At 34.9% G+C, this 16,848-nt stretch overlaps 1 protein-coding gene across 1 annotated transcript in view; it reads right to left on the bottom strand.

Annotated features, from left to right (window-relative positions):
* LOC134853711 (putative ankyrin repeat protein RF_0381) overlaps window positions 1–14,793 on the bottom strand; it is a 28,562-nt gene extending 13,769 nt beyond the window's left edge. The window contains exons 1-11 of the mRNA XM_063869710.1: window positions 14,419–14,793; window positions 9,181–9,428; window positions 8,470–8,571; window positions 7,853–7,957; window positions 7,178–7,288; window positions 6,720–6,824; window positions 4,717–4,815; window positions 3,774–3,875; window positions 820–921; window positions 426–524; window positions 139–241 (exon numbers count right to left, since the gene is read on the bottom strand). Of these exons, the coding sequence (XP_063725780.1) occupies window positions 139–241; window positions 426–524; window positions 820–921; window positions 3,774–3,875; window positions 4,717–4,815; window positions 6,720–6,824; window positions 7,178–7,288; window positions 7,853–7,957; window positions 8,470–8,571; window positions 9,181–9,428; window positions 14,419–14,467 (1,225 nt within the window). The 5' untranslated portion in view covers window positions 14,468–14,793. The remainder of the gene's footprint in view (window positions 1–138; window positions 242–425; window positions 525–819; window positions 922–3,773; window positions 3,876–4,716; window positions 4,816–6,719; window positions 6,825–7,177; window positions 7,289–7,852; window positions 7,958–8,469; window positions 8,572–9,180; window positions 9,429–14,418) is intronic.
* Between the last annotated feature and the right edge of the window lie 2,055 nt (window positions 14,794–16,848).

The raw sequence follows: 16,848 nt of genomic DNA, 5'->3' as shown, positions 1-16,848 counted from the left end.
TTTTTGTCGTCCACAAACGAAACAACAAATATCGAAAATAGAAAATTCGAGCCTAGCTCTAAAATCTTCGTCCAAATGTAGAAAATCTGATTATAATTATTAGATTAACTGGACTAGTTATAATTATATATAAGTAACCTAGTTTGTTGGTAGTGTTGGCCTCCGCCCCCGCCTCGCAGAGACTCCTGACGACTGCCACGTGACCCTGAGTGGCTGCTTCGTGCAGACAATTGGACCCCACCTAGGGAAGTTAGTTGTTGCAATCTACTACCCCATTGCAATCTGCTTTTTGATCTCTAAATCTTATTTCGATGAATACTGGCGTTTGACATCAGCTTATGGGCAGATACTGTAGTTTGTCTTCCTCTTTCAGAATAACTAGACGTGTTGAGACTATCTACGTGTATGTGTGTGTAAATGCATACCTTGTTGGGCATCCTTAGAGGGACCCCCTTCTTGAGGAACATGAGGGCAGTGTCCGGGTGGCCACAGTGGGAGGAGATGTGCAGCAGGGTGCTCCCGTCCTACACTCCACAGGTGCGAATTACAAAACATATGACATAATACAATTATTTTAGACCTTAGATATCTATCTATACTCAATCGCCTCAAGTCTGCAAGCTTTCACTACGTGTAATGAAGGTTGTGGACAAATAATTGGAGCCGCTGAAGTGCTTGGTGTGCAGCCAATGATTTATTATATCTTACAACATTGTCATTCATGTAGCTTTTCTTTGGTTGCGACATGATGAAACCACCATAGTAGTATAAAGTACATTTACAATAGTGAAGTGTGAGTGTGTGAATGGAGTGGAGTACCTTAGTCCTGGCGGCGATGGAAGCATGGAACCTGTCGATGAGTATCTCCACCACCCCCGTGTGACCCCTCTCTGCTGCTATGTGCAGGGCACTCCTGTCCATCTAAAACACACAACATAAACCTACTCATACTCAGAAGCGGATATAGAAGGGGGTCTGCATTGCCGACCCAAACGATCCCCTTTGCTACTATTTTAGGACATCCGATTTGGGCTCACTTACACTAAAATTTTCTAATGGAGCCAATGTATATTAACTTTGAAGAAAGGTGCGCGCCAAAAAAATGAGGTAGAAAATCCAAAATATGGTTAAAAACGAGTTTTTTGGCCAGTTTTTTCAAAAAGTTGCCCGCGGCGCTAAAAGCCCCTATATTAGCCTCTATATAGTGATTATAAGGGCGTCTTTACAGTTATTTGGGAGAGCTCAGAAAATCATTTTGGTCAACCTGAAAAGCTTCGATAAGATTTTTGAAAACTTTTTGAAAATCCACACCCATCGAAAAAAACTTGACCCGCCACTGCTCACACTCAACACACATGATGCATCGAATCACAGTGGGGAGAGAATTTCCCATCAAAGAAGAAAGCAAATAATGGTTCAAAAATGGACTTTATATCACTTTAGGTCAGAAATGTCAAGATTTAGGTCTTGCCTAGTTGAATTATAATTTGAAATGTCTAACTGAAATGAAAAGCCGAAATTAAATCAACAGATTCACTCAATGAAACAGGCGAGCAGAAAAATTTTAAGAGTTTGAATTCGACTAAAACTAAATTTAGTTTGAATTTTTATAGTGTAAACATTTAAGTTTAAAACAAGTTAAATGGGCTGTAGCACACCCTTGCTTACAAAACTTTTCATCGGTAATCTTCCCGATTGCTTGAAAATTGCAAAACTTATCTCATTGCTTAAGAAAGTAGAACTTTCTAATCCAATGAATTATCTTTGCCTATTTCACTGCTTCAAGTATTATTGCATGCATAAAAGAAGTATATTTTATTTCAATAGCAGGCTTAAGTTGTTTGCAAAAGAACACTCTGGTATTCGAAACAGTATGGGAACAATTGATGCGATGATTTTTCAATAGAGGTTATAAGAACAATCACACTGACCAATAAGGACTCGGTGAATTTTTTCAGTCCAGAGGAAAGCGTTTGTAACTGCTCGGTTCTCAGACCGCTTTTATTGTTCCGACTTTCGATACGAAAGTAATGGAATATTTGTGCTCGGGGTGGTTTTTTTTTTTCAGACAAATTTCGACTTTTTAAGTAGCCATTTTTGACTGAATTTTTTAATATCATTCGAAAGTTATTGTTGTCCTGAGCTCAAATATGAAAAGATATGTTACCTGTGATCATTTTTCGTGAAGTAACGGGGGTTTAAAGATTGCCATTTCGGCCAATTTGGTACAATTAACGCGCGATATATTTCGCGCTATTAACGCGTAAGCGGAGAGTTAATCCGTCTTTGAAATTGTTCCAAATCGGTTACAAGAAGCTTATTTGCCATAATTTATTTGTTACAAGGAGCGAAATCTATCCTTTTGTACTTAGTATGGCGTGTGGGGGGATGATTTTCATTTAAAAATTTCAATTTTTAGAAATTTTTTTTTTTCATTTTGTTTTATTTCAGTGAATTTTTTAAATGTTATTACTGCTCCATAAACCTTAAAAGGCAGTCGGAACACTCAGGGCTTCGCCCTGATACGAGCAGTCTTGTTCATATTTTTATTAATAACTTTTATAGTAAGCTTCCTTCAACCACTTTGGAACAATTTCTAAGACGGAATAAATTTCCAATTGCGCGTAAATAGTGCGAAATATATCGCGTATTAATTGTCCCAAATTGGCCGAAATGGCAACCTTTAAACCCATATAACGTTACGAAAAAAGATCCCAGGTGAAATATTTTTTCAAATTTAAGCTCAGAACGACAATAAATTTTGAATGATGTGAAAAAGTTCCGTCAAAAATGGCTAGTTAAAAAGTCGAAATTTGTCTGAAGAAAAAAACACCCACACCGAGCACAAATATTCCGTATCTTTTGTTATGAAAGTCGGATCAAAAAAGTACCTTTAATCTTCCTGTGTGTTCTTAGCTTTTCGTTTTTTCCCTCTTCCAATTTTTTCAGCAAATTTTAAAAATGGTTTAACGAATTTATTTAAAATTGGCAATGACACATTGTTTTCAGTTCACATAGATAAGAAAATTATAATAAAATTATGATAAATATGATTTGGAAAAAATTAGCCTGAAAAAATTATGATAAATATGATTTGGAATGGACATCAAAGGATTTTAACTGAAACAAAAATTGACACTTTTGCCTAACAATTAACAAAACCAATTCAAAAGGACTGCCGCAGTGTAGTGAAAACCATCCAAAATCTTAAAAACTTGAAATGTAAATAAATCAATCCAAGAAAATTTTCTGTCTGGGTAACAGGGAGTAACAGACGCCTATGTATAAAAATCTACCGCAAACCATAGTTTTTGATTTTTATAGGCTCCCTCCTTAAAAATGAGTAATAATTGAAAAGTTTTCTTAAAAAGAAAAATTGTAATTTAATGTCTTTTCAGCGTTCCGAGCAGTCATCTTTAAAATTAGGAAACATATTTTGAGAAATACTTAGAAGAAATACATAGAAATACAAAGAAAAATAAGCTAATAGAAATACCAAGAAATGGAAAATACTTTAAATTTGTGAAATTACATTAATTCAAATATAGTGTCGCACTTTTTTTCATTAACAATTAAAGTGTATGGAAACTTTAGAAATTGCAAATGAAAAAAAATTAATCTAATCGACTTTTTTTTTCATTCGATTAAGTATTTCTCAAATTAAATGTGTAGATAAATGTGAAGTTTTGGATTTTAAAAAGTGTGAAAAGTGGTTAAAACTCTAATAACCCGCTTGGGTCTTAATTGTTGCATTTTGGTGACGATGAACTGACCTTGTCGAATATGTGGGCACTGGCTCCTTTCTGCTGGAAGTAGCGGATGATCTCCTCATGGCCCTCCCAGGCGGCCACGTGCAGTGCTGTATGGCCCTCGTTCTAGTCACAACACAGAAGGACATACACATTATTACTGAAATAGGTATAGCTCTTGCTTTATTCATAACAAATTTCTGTTCAAGAAAGGAATAGACTTGATTATTATTTAAACAACTTATAGCAATAATAAAAATTCACAATTACTAATACTTTTTACAAAAATTTACAATAGACAGTTCCGAGATGATAACGAGAAGTCACATGCAACGAGCTCTATGAGCATAACCACAAACAACAACAACAACAGCATCAGCAACACAGTTCGTGTCGGCACAGTTTTTGAACATACTTTGCTTACTTATACCATCTTCAGCACCAAACTTTAGAAATCATAAATCTGGGTTTTTTGAATTGAAAACTACTTTTTCAGAACTATTATCCACACATTTGTTCATTCAAAGAAATGACAGCAAAAGTAATGGAGTTGGCAAGTCCATCAATCTTTGAAAAATTTTGAAGGTTCTTTGTTAAATCTTAGAGAAAATCTTGGCTGTCTTGACAATTTTGTGCCAAAGAATCTTGAATGATCTCAAAAGTTTCTTGAAGAAAACACAAAGATAGCAAAGATTTTTATAAGAACTTTTTTGACGATTTGCGAAGAAGATGGGAGATTTTACTTTCAAGTTTTTCCAAGATTTCAAAAACAATTTTTGGCCTTTTTTTATGAGAAGGCCGATTTCTTTTTTTTAAATCTTGGAAAATCTTGAAATGAAAATCGCTTTTCTTACTTTTTCCAAAAAATCTTAGATTAATCTTCAATACGAGTCATATTGAAGATTAATCTAAAATTTTCTGAAAAAAAAATTAAAACTAAGCAAGGCCAAGTTGAGTGAGTGCTTACATTTTGGGCGTCGATGGGAGCTCCCTGATCGCAGAAGAGTCTCACCAAATCCATCTGTCTGCTTCTACACGCAATGTGTAACACAGTGTCCCCGGATAGCTAAAACACAACACAGTAAAAAACCATACTACTCTTATTGGTTACTTTTTTCAGATGCGAGTTAAAAAGTTTTAGCGAGGGGGTTAAATAACAGGTAACAGCTGAATAACTGATCAAAAATGGATTTTGTAAATATTTAAATAAGATCTTATTTGGGCTGAAGTAGAAAATTTGGGTCATACTTTTGAAGAAAAAAGTTTTCAAGGGACTGACTGTCTTTGAAAACTGTTTGGATCTTCTCAGAAATCTGTCACTGATTTAACTACAACGCTTTAAGATTGTTGCTTTCTGAACTTTTTTATTTTGACCTGGAATTTAACAGTAAAAATTCGAAAGTCTGACTAAACACGTTTTTTCTTTTTAACACCACATTTCTTGATATAAATAAATTCATGTTTTTGGATCTGGTAAAATGCGGACAAATAAAAGATAACGCCTTCAAGGAAAGAAAACAATCAGGTATGTAGTCAAACCCGCGTCGAGGTGCTCGACTTATGTCTCAACTTTGAAAGACATACCCGATTCTTTGTCGAGACACCCGATTGTGGTCGAAAAATTCAAAACTTGCCATTTTTCGGTCGAGAAACTCAAAACATAGGCTGAGAAAGTCAAAACATATCCAATTTTGGTCGAGAAAGTCGAAACATAGGTCGAAAAAGTCAAAGCATACCCAATTTCGGTCGAGAAAGTCGATATATAGGCCGAGCACATTCGAAACATAGGTCGAGCTGGGTCGAAACATAGGTCGAGCAGGGTCCAAACATAGGTCGAGCAGGGTCGAAACATAGGTCGAGCACAGTCGAAACATACGCGATTTTGGTCGAGAAAGTCGAAACATAGATTGAGCACAGTCGAAACATATCTATGCGGGGTCAAACAAACATAGTTTCAAAATATATGTTGGCCCAGAAAGTCAAGAAAGTCGAAACATATCGGAACTGGGTTGAACAAAGTCGAAACATACCTAATTGGGTCGAGAAGTTAAACCTAAGTTAAACCATTGGTCGAGAATGTCAAAAAATGCCCATTTTTGGTCAGGAAAGTCAAAAAATAGGACGAGACAATCAAAACATAGGTCAAGAAAGTCAAAACATACTAGTTTTGGTCGAGAAATTCGAAACATTGGTCGAGAAAGTCGAAACATACGACGAGAAATTCGAAACATACCCAACTTTTTTTCGAGAAAGTCGAAACATGGGTCGAGCAAGTTCAAAACATAAGTCGAGCAGGGTCGAAGCATAAGTCAAGCACAGTCGAACACACCCAGTTTTTGTCGAGAAAGTCTAAATGTGCCCATTTATGGTCAAGAAAGCCGAAACATAGGTCGAAACCTTCAAATCATAGGTCAATAAAAAACAAAAAGTACCTAATTTTGGTCGAGAAAGTCAAAAAATAGGTCGAGCACAGTCGAAACAGAGGTCGATAATGTCAAAACGTACCCAATTTTGTCGGAGAAAGTCGAAAAATAGGTCGAGAACAGTCGAAACATATCAATGCGGGGTGTCGAACAAACAAAACTTGAAAACATGTCGATCGAGATAATCGAGAAAGTCGAAACATATCTGAACTGGGTCAAACAAAGTCGAAGCATACCCGATTTTGGTCAAGAAAGTCGAAACATAGGTCGAGAACAGTCGAACTTATCTATGCGGGGTCGAACAAACAAAGTTTTAAATATGTCGGTCGAGAAAGTCGGGATAGTCGAAACATACCCAAATTTGGTCGAGACGGTCAAAACATACCAATTTCTGGTCGAGAAATTCGAGAAACAAAAACCGAGCACCTCGTCCCGGGAATATACCACTAACGCATTATTGAACCACTAACGCACTGTGTTTAATGCACGATTGAACTACTACGAAGGAACTGGAATTGAGACTATGAGACAGACACTCTCTACTTGCCTTGTTCTGAGCCGTGACTTGGTCTGTGGCGTAGATCATCAACAGTTCCCTGCACAGGGCCAGGTTCTCCACCTGGGCTGCAATCATCAGGGGGATGGAGCCACTCTGAAAATAATTTATTCGAAGAATTACATTCAAATTACTATAATCAGTTTGTCTAGATAGGTTGATATTAGTTGATCTCTTTTGAAACTGTTCTATGCTTTGTTTTACGAAAGTTATCGAAAATATAAATAGAACAGTTTTTCCGACATCTTAAAAATTGTGGGTCAAAAGGTCACCCAGTGTTTTTGGTGTCCTGCAAAGAAATTAACATCTAACCAAAAACCCAGTTGCTAATTTTTTTCCAGAATTGTTTTAAAATTTTTTATCGCGAACAATTCGAGAGGCAAAACGGTAATCACAAATCCTTTCAAATGAAAAAAAAGTAGTTGAACTGGAGTAAATAGTCAACTTACAGCGTCTTCCGTGAGTCTGTGTTGTTTGCCTGCCCGGAAGTAGAGACGGCAGATGTCCAGTCCTAAGCCCACCCGCACACACGCATAGTGCATAGGGGTCAAGTCCAGACCCTGGATCAGACAGGTCACACATGTCACGACAGCATCAAATAGTGGGATGGGTCACAGATTTATTTTGAATGATGAAAATTTCAATAACTTGGGTTTTCTATGAATGAGAACAGCCCCAAGATTTTTTGTTTCCCTCCATTCAGCACTGACAAGGCAGTAGATAAAGGTTAGCTTTATTTTGTGTTTGGTTTTACCACGAAAATTCTCATTCAAGCCTTTCCATTCTGTAAGAGTTTAGAATTTTGTTTGGTGCGCGCTCCCCTTCAAAATTAGTATATATTGGCGTTTTAGGGTTAGTCGGCCGATAATCATGAAATGCCATGAAAAAATACCAAAGTGGGGACCTTTTGTTGGTGAGGGGGTCGAATCGCTGAGGAAGGTCGGGGGCGTCCGAACCCCCCCCCCCGCCAAAGGCGCCCCCTACTAAAGTATACGGTTTGGTAAGCGTTTGTGGCGTTGAAAGAGGGCAATGAGAAAATAGAAAAGCAATGTCAATCGGAGGGTACAGTCTAAATGTGATATGCAAGTACAATATAGTGGTGATATAGTGATGTGTGTACTCACATGTGTGGGAAGCATGAGTTGTTTGGGTCTGAACTGATTCACAACTGACACATTCATGTCATAGGAGGCGAACTGGGCGGCCACGTGGCAGATGGACCTACCGTCCTACACAAAGAACACAACAACAAAGACCCACACATTAGGAGATACAAGGGATGGTGGCTGCATTTTATTCGACACAAATTCATGTCAAACAGCGGACAAAATCTACATGTAATTCTTTGTTTTCATGTTTCCGTCTTGTATCAGACAACTTATACTCAAAATAAGGTTTCGTTTGTAATGCCTGTATTGGCTTGGTGCATATTTGAAAAAAAAACATGATATATTTTTTACATTATACAATCCCAAGCTCGGTTTTATAGCAGAGCACAAGAATAAGTTTGCCTCGCCTCCCATGGTTTCTATGTACTGATTTCACTATGTACATGAAATCCACAACATTACCAAATAATCCGAGTTTGGCGTCGTAATTTGACCTTTGTAATACTCAAAAACTTGACATGTTAATCACCATGCGTTAAAATATTATCTCAAAAACTACTGATTTCCTTTTCTACTAATGAGGGCGCTCACTTCTCTTAGTGAACAGATTAGCCCTGAATATTTATACTTACATGTGCCCTGTGTAGAATGTCTGCGCCGGACTCCACCAGACGGAAGAAAATCTCCACTTGACTGCTGGCCACCACGTAGAACAGCACGGTCCACCCAGAGTTCTGCAAAGAAAAACCATAGTCATCTATCATATGTGTAAAGAGTTCTGCACAGAAAAACGCTAGTCATCTATTATATGTGTAAAGAGTTCTGCACAGAAAAACCCTAGATATTTATCATATGTGTAAAGAGTTCTTCACAGAAAAACGCTAGTCATCTATTATATGTGTAAAGAATTCTGCAAAGAAAAACCATAGTCATCTATCATATGTGTAAAGAGTTCTACACAGAAAAACTATAGTCATCTATCTCATATGTGTAAAGAGTTCTGCGCAGAAAAATCATAAACATCTGTCGTATGTATGAAGAGTTCTATGCAGAAAAATCAGAGCCATTTGTTATGTCTGTAAGCATAAGAGCGTGCAAGTTAAAAAAGCCTTCAATCTTTTACCTGCTTTCGCCTTTTTCTGCCTTAGCAAATCTTTAAAAAAAGTTCTCAAGTGCCATTTTGTTCAGACACGCTGGTAACACCTTATGTGATATTTTTCCGAAAAACTGTCGCTAATTGGTAAAACACTTCAAGAGATGGGCGGGTTGAAAGTTATAACTATTAGATCGATTGTGTAAAAAAAAACTAGAAAGGGAACTAAACTAAACATTTGTGTCTATACCTTGTCCTGGGTTCTGAGTGCTGGATCGTGCATCTGGACAATGGGGAGATACTTGAACATGCTGCTCCACTCGCCCCCCTTGGCCAACTTCAACAGCAGATACTCGTCCAAATGGGGGGCATCATCCTCCTCTCCCTCCCCCTCCCCCTCCACCTCACCCTCCCCTTGTCTTGTCCCTGGTCGGGTGGAAGCACGTCTGCTGCCTCCGAGTGTAGTTGGGACATCATCAAACTCAACCTCTTTCAATCCTGTTGTTCAAAGGAAGGCATCATTATTTCCAGGACAAGAGTTTCAACGTGCTCGCAATCAGTAAAACTAACCTTGCATTCAACTATCGCAAGTAAATTTGCAGCTGTGATACAAAAAACCTTTTTAAACGCCAAATAATTGATTTTATTTTATTTCAGTTTAACTGTTACCGATTGCATTTTAGACTCCATTAATCGATTCGATAGTTAGAGACATATTATCTCGCTGAAGCAAAATAGGTAAATTGTAGATAAAACTTTCATGCGACCTTTCAATTCACTTTTAGTGCTGATGTTTCTACTGTGAAGAAACTATTCAAACCAAAAGTAAAAGAAAATTTTGCAGGAAAAATCAATAGTTCTAATGAAATAAGCCAATTTTTGGTCACTTTTTTAAAAGAAAAGTGCGTTTAAATACTGTTCTACGCAGTGGTATTGAAAAAATTTTGATTTGATTGTAACTTTTTCCACCGCGGGAGCTCTTGATCAAAAAAATTCTAAAATATCTCACGAAGCTCATGGTTTGCAGTAGCAACTCTTCTCAAATGACTATTACTTGATGTAAAGTTTGCAGTAGCATCTCTTCTCAAATTATTTTAAAAATGCTTGTCTACATAATCTTTTTCCCTGCTTCAACTAACATGCTTTTGAAAACTCGAAGCAAGAGTTTTAAACCTCAGAAGCTTAATTTAGTAATTGCTTTTGTTCAAAACTTGAAAAAGTCTAGAAGAAAAAATCCTTTGACAAGAGTTGCTACAGCTTGTAATAAAACAAAAAACAGCTTGTAATACATTTTTCATGTTTGAAAAATTGCTTATGATACAACTTCAAAATAAAAAAGATTGTCATAGAGTTTAAATATATATATTTTTTGTGCTTGGAGCTGTAAGAATTTGTGGGATAAAAATGTTTCTCATACGTAAATATTGTTTGACTAGAAGTTTTGGTCAACCCGGGTTGTTTTAGAAATTGGTCGAAACAGCTGGAAATGTATGTGCAAAAACCCGTTAAAATCCTGCAAAATTTTGGCAAGCATTGCAGAAAATTAAAAACTGGTCACGAAAAAATTTGCAATATTCAATCGTGGACATGTTAGCAGAACAAAACAAGGATAGCCGGTTTCTGTGTACTGTGCAAGTAGCACAGAATGTTCCGACCAATTTTTAAAAAAAAAAAAAAAGGTTTTCTCAAATTGGTGTCGTTTTTTTTCTGAGTGTTGTGATACAAAAATCTGAACGAAAAATGAGAACTTAGGCAAATTTGAGAGTCATAGTAAAATATATCAATTGGGAAACAATTTTTGAAAAAATATGATCAGAAAAATAAAAAACAATTTTCAAATTTTTCATTTCCAAAATTGCACAAAAAACTCCGGAAAACTGCCTTTACTTGAGTAAAACTATGTTTTCAAGACTTAAATTAGGCTAAAACATGCTATTGCAATTACTAACAACCTTACTAATCAGCTCGAAAATAAAACCAAAAATCAAAAATTTCAAACCGGTTTTTCTCAATTGGAGGGCTTTATTGTGATATATCACTCTACCCTGTACGATGATTATTTGTGGTAGCTGATTTTGCGTGGAAAACAGAAAAAAACTAAACCAAGCCCGAATACAAAAATCCTCCCCGTTTTCAATGGTCGGAACAAAAAGCGACAGATGATCTCAAACAATTTAAAAACTCTGCACTCTGCTTTTTTTTGCTTTTTTAGGATAAGATTAAAAAATCAAATTAACGATAATTTTTTTCATTTAAATAAGTATATTACAACACAACTGCGTTAGAAAAATTACCATCACACTAGATTGTAATTGACTTTTATACCGTAATAGATATATAATTGACTTCCTATCAGTAAAAAAAATGATTGTATGATAATATAAGCATTTTTATAAAGCTCAACGTAATTGGTTAAAATAATCCAAACAAAATTATAAAGAGAAAAAATGATTGTATGATAATATAATCATTTTTATAAAGCTCAACGTAATTGGTTAAAATAATCCAAACAAAATTATAAAGAGAAAAAATGATTTTTTTTGCTGTATGAATTCTGTTTAAAATATCCCAGAATCTGCATATTTCCGACTACATGTCTAAAAAGTGGGATTTTCTGTCTTCATAATTTTTTTCCCTGCTTCAACAAGCATGCTTTTGAAAACTCGAAGCAAGAGTTTTAAACCTCACAAGCTTAATTTAGTAATTGCTTTTGTTCAAAACTTGAAAAAATCTAGAAGAAAAAATCCTTTGACAAGAGTTGCTACAGCTTGTAATAAAACAAAAAACAGCTTGTAATACATTTTTCATGTTTGAAAAATTGCTTATGATACAACTTCAAAATAAAAAAGATTGTCATAGAGTTTAAATATATATATTTTTTGTGCTTGGAGCTGTAAGAATTTGTGGGATAAAAATGTTTCTCATACGTAAATATTGTTTGACTAGAAATTTTGGTCAACCCGGGTTGTTTTAGAAATTGGTCGAAACAGCTGGAAATGTATGTGCAAAAACCCGTTAAAATCCTGCAAAATTTTGGCAAGCATTGCAGAAAATTAAAAACTGGTCACGAAAAAATTTGCAATATTCAATCGTGGACATGTTAGCAGAACAAAACAAGGATAGCCGGTTTCTGTGTACTGTGCAAGTAGCACAGAATGTTCCGACCAATTTTAAAAAAAAAAAAAAAGGTTTTCTCAAATTGGTGTCGTTTTTTTTCTGAGTGTTGTGATACAAAAATCTGAACGAAAAATGAGAACTTAGGCAACTTTGAGAGTCATAGTAAAATATATCAATTGGGAAACAATTTTTGAAAAAATATGATCAGAAAAATAAAAAACAATTTTCAAATTTTTCATTTCCAAAATTGCACAAAAAACTCCGGAAAACTGCCTTTACTTAAGTAAAACTATGTTTTCAAGACTTAAATTAGGCTAAATTATGCTATTGCAATTACTAACTACCCTACTAATCAGCTCGAAAATAAAACCAAAAATCAAAAATTTCAAACCGGTTTTTCTCAATTGGAGGGCTTTATTGTGATATATCACTCTACCCTGTACGATGATTATTTGTGGTAGCTGATTTTGCGTGGAAAACAAAAAAAAAACTAAACCAAGCCCGAATCCAAAAATCCTCCCCGTTTTCAATGGTCGGAACAAAAAGCGACAGATGATCTCAAACAATTTAAAAACTCTGCACTCTGCTTTTTTTTTTTGCTTTTTTAGGATAAGATTAAAAAATCAAATAAACAATAATTTTTTTCATTTAAATAAGTATATCACAACACAACTGCATTAGAAAAATTACGTTTACACTAGATTGTAATTGACTTTTATACCGTAATAGATATATAATTGACTTCCTATCAGTAAAAAAAATGATTGTATGATAATATAAGCATTTTTATAAAGCTCAACGTAATTGGTTATAATGTTCCAAAAAAATTATAAAGAGGAAAAATGATTTTTTTTCTTGTATGAATTCTGTTTAAAATATCCCAGAATCTGCATATTTCCGACTACATGTCTAAAAAGTGGGATTTTATGTCTTCATAATTTTTTCCCTGCTTCAACAAGCATGCTTTTGAAAACTCGAAGCAAAAGTCTTAAGCCTCAAAAGCTTATTTTATTAATTGCGAGATGCTACTGCAAGTTTTACATCAAGAAAAAGTCACTTGGGATATTTATAGGATTTTCCAGATCAAGAGCTCCCGCGGTAGAAAAAACTGCAATCAAGCCAAATTTTTTTCTATACCACTGCTTAGATCAGTTTTTAGGCGCACTTTTGTATTGAGAAATCGACAACATAATCTTTTTCTTTGCTACAACAAACATGCTTCTGAAACATAATCTTTTGAAACATTTCGAATTGACAGTCTGGAAGTTATTTGCGAGCCAGCTCTCAAAAATACTTCTAGCTTGAGGGTATACCACTAGTACAAAATAATATTAGATTTTACTACATAGTAGAAAAGCGAGTAGAAGTTTTAGAGTAGAAAGCTACTTAGAAACTTTACTTCATATAACTGACTATTTGAACCAAAACAATGAGATAGATGCCAGTTAGAAACTTTGAGTTTTTGATACAGCGGAGCCTAGGAAATTGGAGCCTCGGTCTTAGTGGAGTTTCCAAAACTTCCGCTAATTTTGCCCTTTCAAAGGCTCAAGTTTCAGTTCGTCTATACAAATTTGTTTTGTGTAAAAGCCGCTAATGCAATATTTTCAAATTATCATGGTAATGATTTAACAACAAATGAATCATCAGCAAGCGATATATATGACAACGTCGCTCAAATTATTCAAAATTGCATAAGGATGTCATAGATTGGGTATGTTTGGATTTTGTGCTCGACTTAAAATTAGTTCTCGACCGCGGAATTTCAGTGGCAAAACTGCACTTGCTCGACCTTCAAAGTCGAAACATAAGTCGATTACCTCAACCGGGGAATAGTCTAAAAAGGATAAACGGAGGAAACTGATTGAGAGGAAATCAAAGAAGTGGCAATGGGAACAACCTGGTTTTCACGCCCATTCTTAACTACCTTCGTAACTCGCTACACAAAAACTACATAATTACAAAATAGGTACAATTTACTAATTATGGCAACTGGAAAAATGTGATATTTCGCAACCAAATCCTTAAATTAATCTTCTGACTATACCTAAACTTGGTTCGAAGAAATTGAATCATGAGACAACAATCCATGCATGAATCGGAAACATCGAACCGTTTTCTCAAGCTGGGACTAATCCGATTGTCCATGGATTGTTTTCTGCTTTTCCAATAAAAACTTTGATAACTGTTGGGAATGCATAGAAAATTCAAATTATTCCCACTTTTTCTCTGGACGTAAATATTCAAAATCTTGACCAGGTTAATGGAAAGTTAGCATCGTTTGCGCCAGCTTTCTTGCAACCACCCGAAGTTAAGGCAGATTATGAGATAAAGTGTTGAACAAAGATGATTTCAGTGTAAATGGAAGACGAACCTGCTTCCGAAGGGATGAGGTATGTGTCCATGTCATTCGGATCCCCCATTGTCCAAATAACCACTTCTTTATGTCAAGTGCAATCAATTTATGATAAATTTACTTGTTTCAATTTCTGGTCTGTTTTCAAACACTATTTTGACACAATTTTGTTCATAAGCTCAGCTTTTCCAAACAGATATAACGATGTTTCAATCGTATGAATTGAAATGAATATAAAATCAATACCAATTGAAGCAAAAAATGTTTCTCTTTTTTTGAAAACCAGGGGCGACAAATTGATGTACTAACAAAACAACATCAAAATACACTTTTAAATGCAGTTAAAAATGAACTTTTTGCATATAAACAAATATATTTGCGCATGCACGTTATTATGAGTTAAACAGAGAGACGATTGTATTTTTTCTGCTGTTTTTGAAGCAATTCAAAATTGTCATTCATTATTTCTGAGCTTAATTTTTGATTTTGAGTGCATAATATTGTGCCGAGAGAGAAAAGCTCGAAGCTCTGTAAGTACATGCCAAAATCTGACAATCGGCTTGATTAAACAGTTTCATGCCAGGTGGTAATTTCAATTATAAAACCAGTTGCTATCTACAGATCGATAACTGCTTGTTTTAGTTTCTCATCGTGCTTTTCCGACAGCAAGTATACAAGAAGCTTTGATTTCATCGCTACATAACCCGCACTGACAAAAATGATTTTGGGTCCATTTAAATTGACTTTAAATCAATCTAAATCAATTAAACATGTAAAAATAAGGAATCATATTCCCCTAAATTCATCCAAATCTTACTTAAATCCATCTGAATCTCGCTAAAATGCATATGAATTCATTTTGAACGGCTCTTGATCACTTTTATTGTCTAAAAATTATATTTTAAAACAATTGAAGTCAATTTTTTGCTAAAATTTGGTATACAACATTTTATTTAAAACCATGACAATAATATTTTATATTATATTATTAATATTAAGACTATTAATTAATTTTTTTATCAGTATTATCAATGAAAATCAGAATTCAAGCAAAATCTATGTAAGAAATCAGGCAAATGGTCTATATAAATGGTATAGAGGAAACTTAGCATAGTGGTAAGGCGTTCACTTTGAAATTGTCAGATCTTAAATTCGACCCCATGACATGGCATTGTTAGTCTGAGAGGATGAGCTGTTACTTGACCTCTAGCTTCAGGTCTATCACAGCCTGACTAATTTCGGCTGCAATAGTGGTACCACGTGAAAGTTCTAGACGCAAAAAAATGGCTTCGAGTCGCAAAAAAGAGCTTCACTCAACAAAATAACAGTTTGGAATGTGGGGAGATAATATAAACGGGCTATCCTCAATAGGAATGTTCAGGCGTACTGCTAGCTCCTTTGCGAATTGCAGGAACAGATTATTATTTATTATAAATCAGGCTGCAAACTCAAAATTATGCAATGAAATCAGAGAAAACCGTCAGTTTAAACCTGACTTTGAGCAAAAATTTATGCATACAATGAACAAACTGTCCAATAACAATCAAACTTTGTGCTCAAAATTTTGCATTTAATTCAATAAAAAAGCATCAGTCCATTTAAATCATCAATCAAACAAAATGATCAATATAAAACAAGTTTCAAGATAAAAAAGAGTGCAATTGAATCAAAGAAATCATATCAACATTAATCAGATTTTGGCTGTAACCTATGTTTAAAATCAAATGTCGATTAGTAAATCAGATTCCGAGCTCAAAAACTTGCAATAACATTGTCAAAAACCATCTATTTAAATCAGAATTAGAGCAAAAACCCATGTAACAAATCGAGAGAACAGTCAATTCAAAATTTTGAGCTCAAAAATATGCAGCGAAACGCTGAAAAACTTAAAATTTTTTTCAAAATGTTATCAGACACTACGATATTTTCATAGCGAGGGTCAAAGATAAAAAAAAAGAAAAAGTTTGGGCAAAAATAAATGCCAAACCCACTTCAACAAATGCGAAAGAAAAAATCAAAAAAATCTGTTAGAATCCCCTAAAAACAAAGACAAATGAAAACTGGAAAAGATGAATTTGCGTCAACATAAGACCGATATGAGAAAGTTTTTTTTAGCATGTTTTTTTGATCAGCTCACATCAATTTCAATTTGCTTCAAATCAACCTGAGTTTTTTCTTCTTAGTCTTCGTATTTTTTTATACTGAAACCAATCTTAATCCGTTTTTGGAAGTACTGGAACCCCTCTTGCCTGTGTCTTTATGCATGGAGGGGTCATATTAGATAAAGGGGCTGTTAAATATAATTTTATACTATTCGGCAAAAACTCATTTAGTATATTACACATCTGACTTATAATTCAAGTTTTCAAGTTTTACAGAAAAACTATCGCTTTCAGGAAGTTGTCTATAAGGCCAGCTATGTATGTATTGAAGTTATGAGCTCATATG

The sequence above is a fragment of the Symsagittifera roscoffensis genome, chromosome 8, assembly GCF_963678635.1.
Source record: "Symsagittifera roscoffensis chromosome 8, txSymRosc1.1, whole genome shotgun sequence".
Taxonomy (NCBI): Eukaryota; Metazoa; Xenacoelomorpha; order Acoela; family Convolutidae; genus Symsagittifera; species Symsagittifera roscoffensis.
The sequence above is the reverse complement of the archived record's forward strand: the minus strand, read 5'-3'. Positions and strand labels throughout refer to the sequence as shown.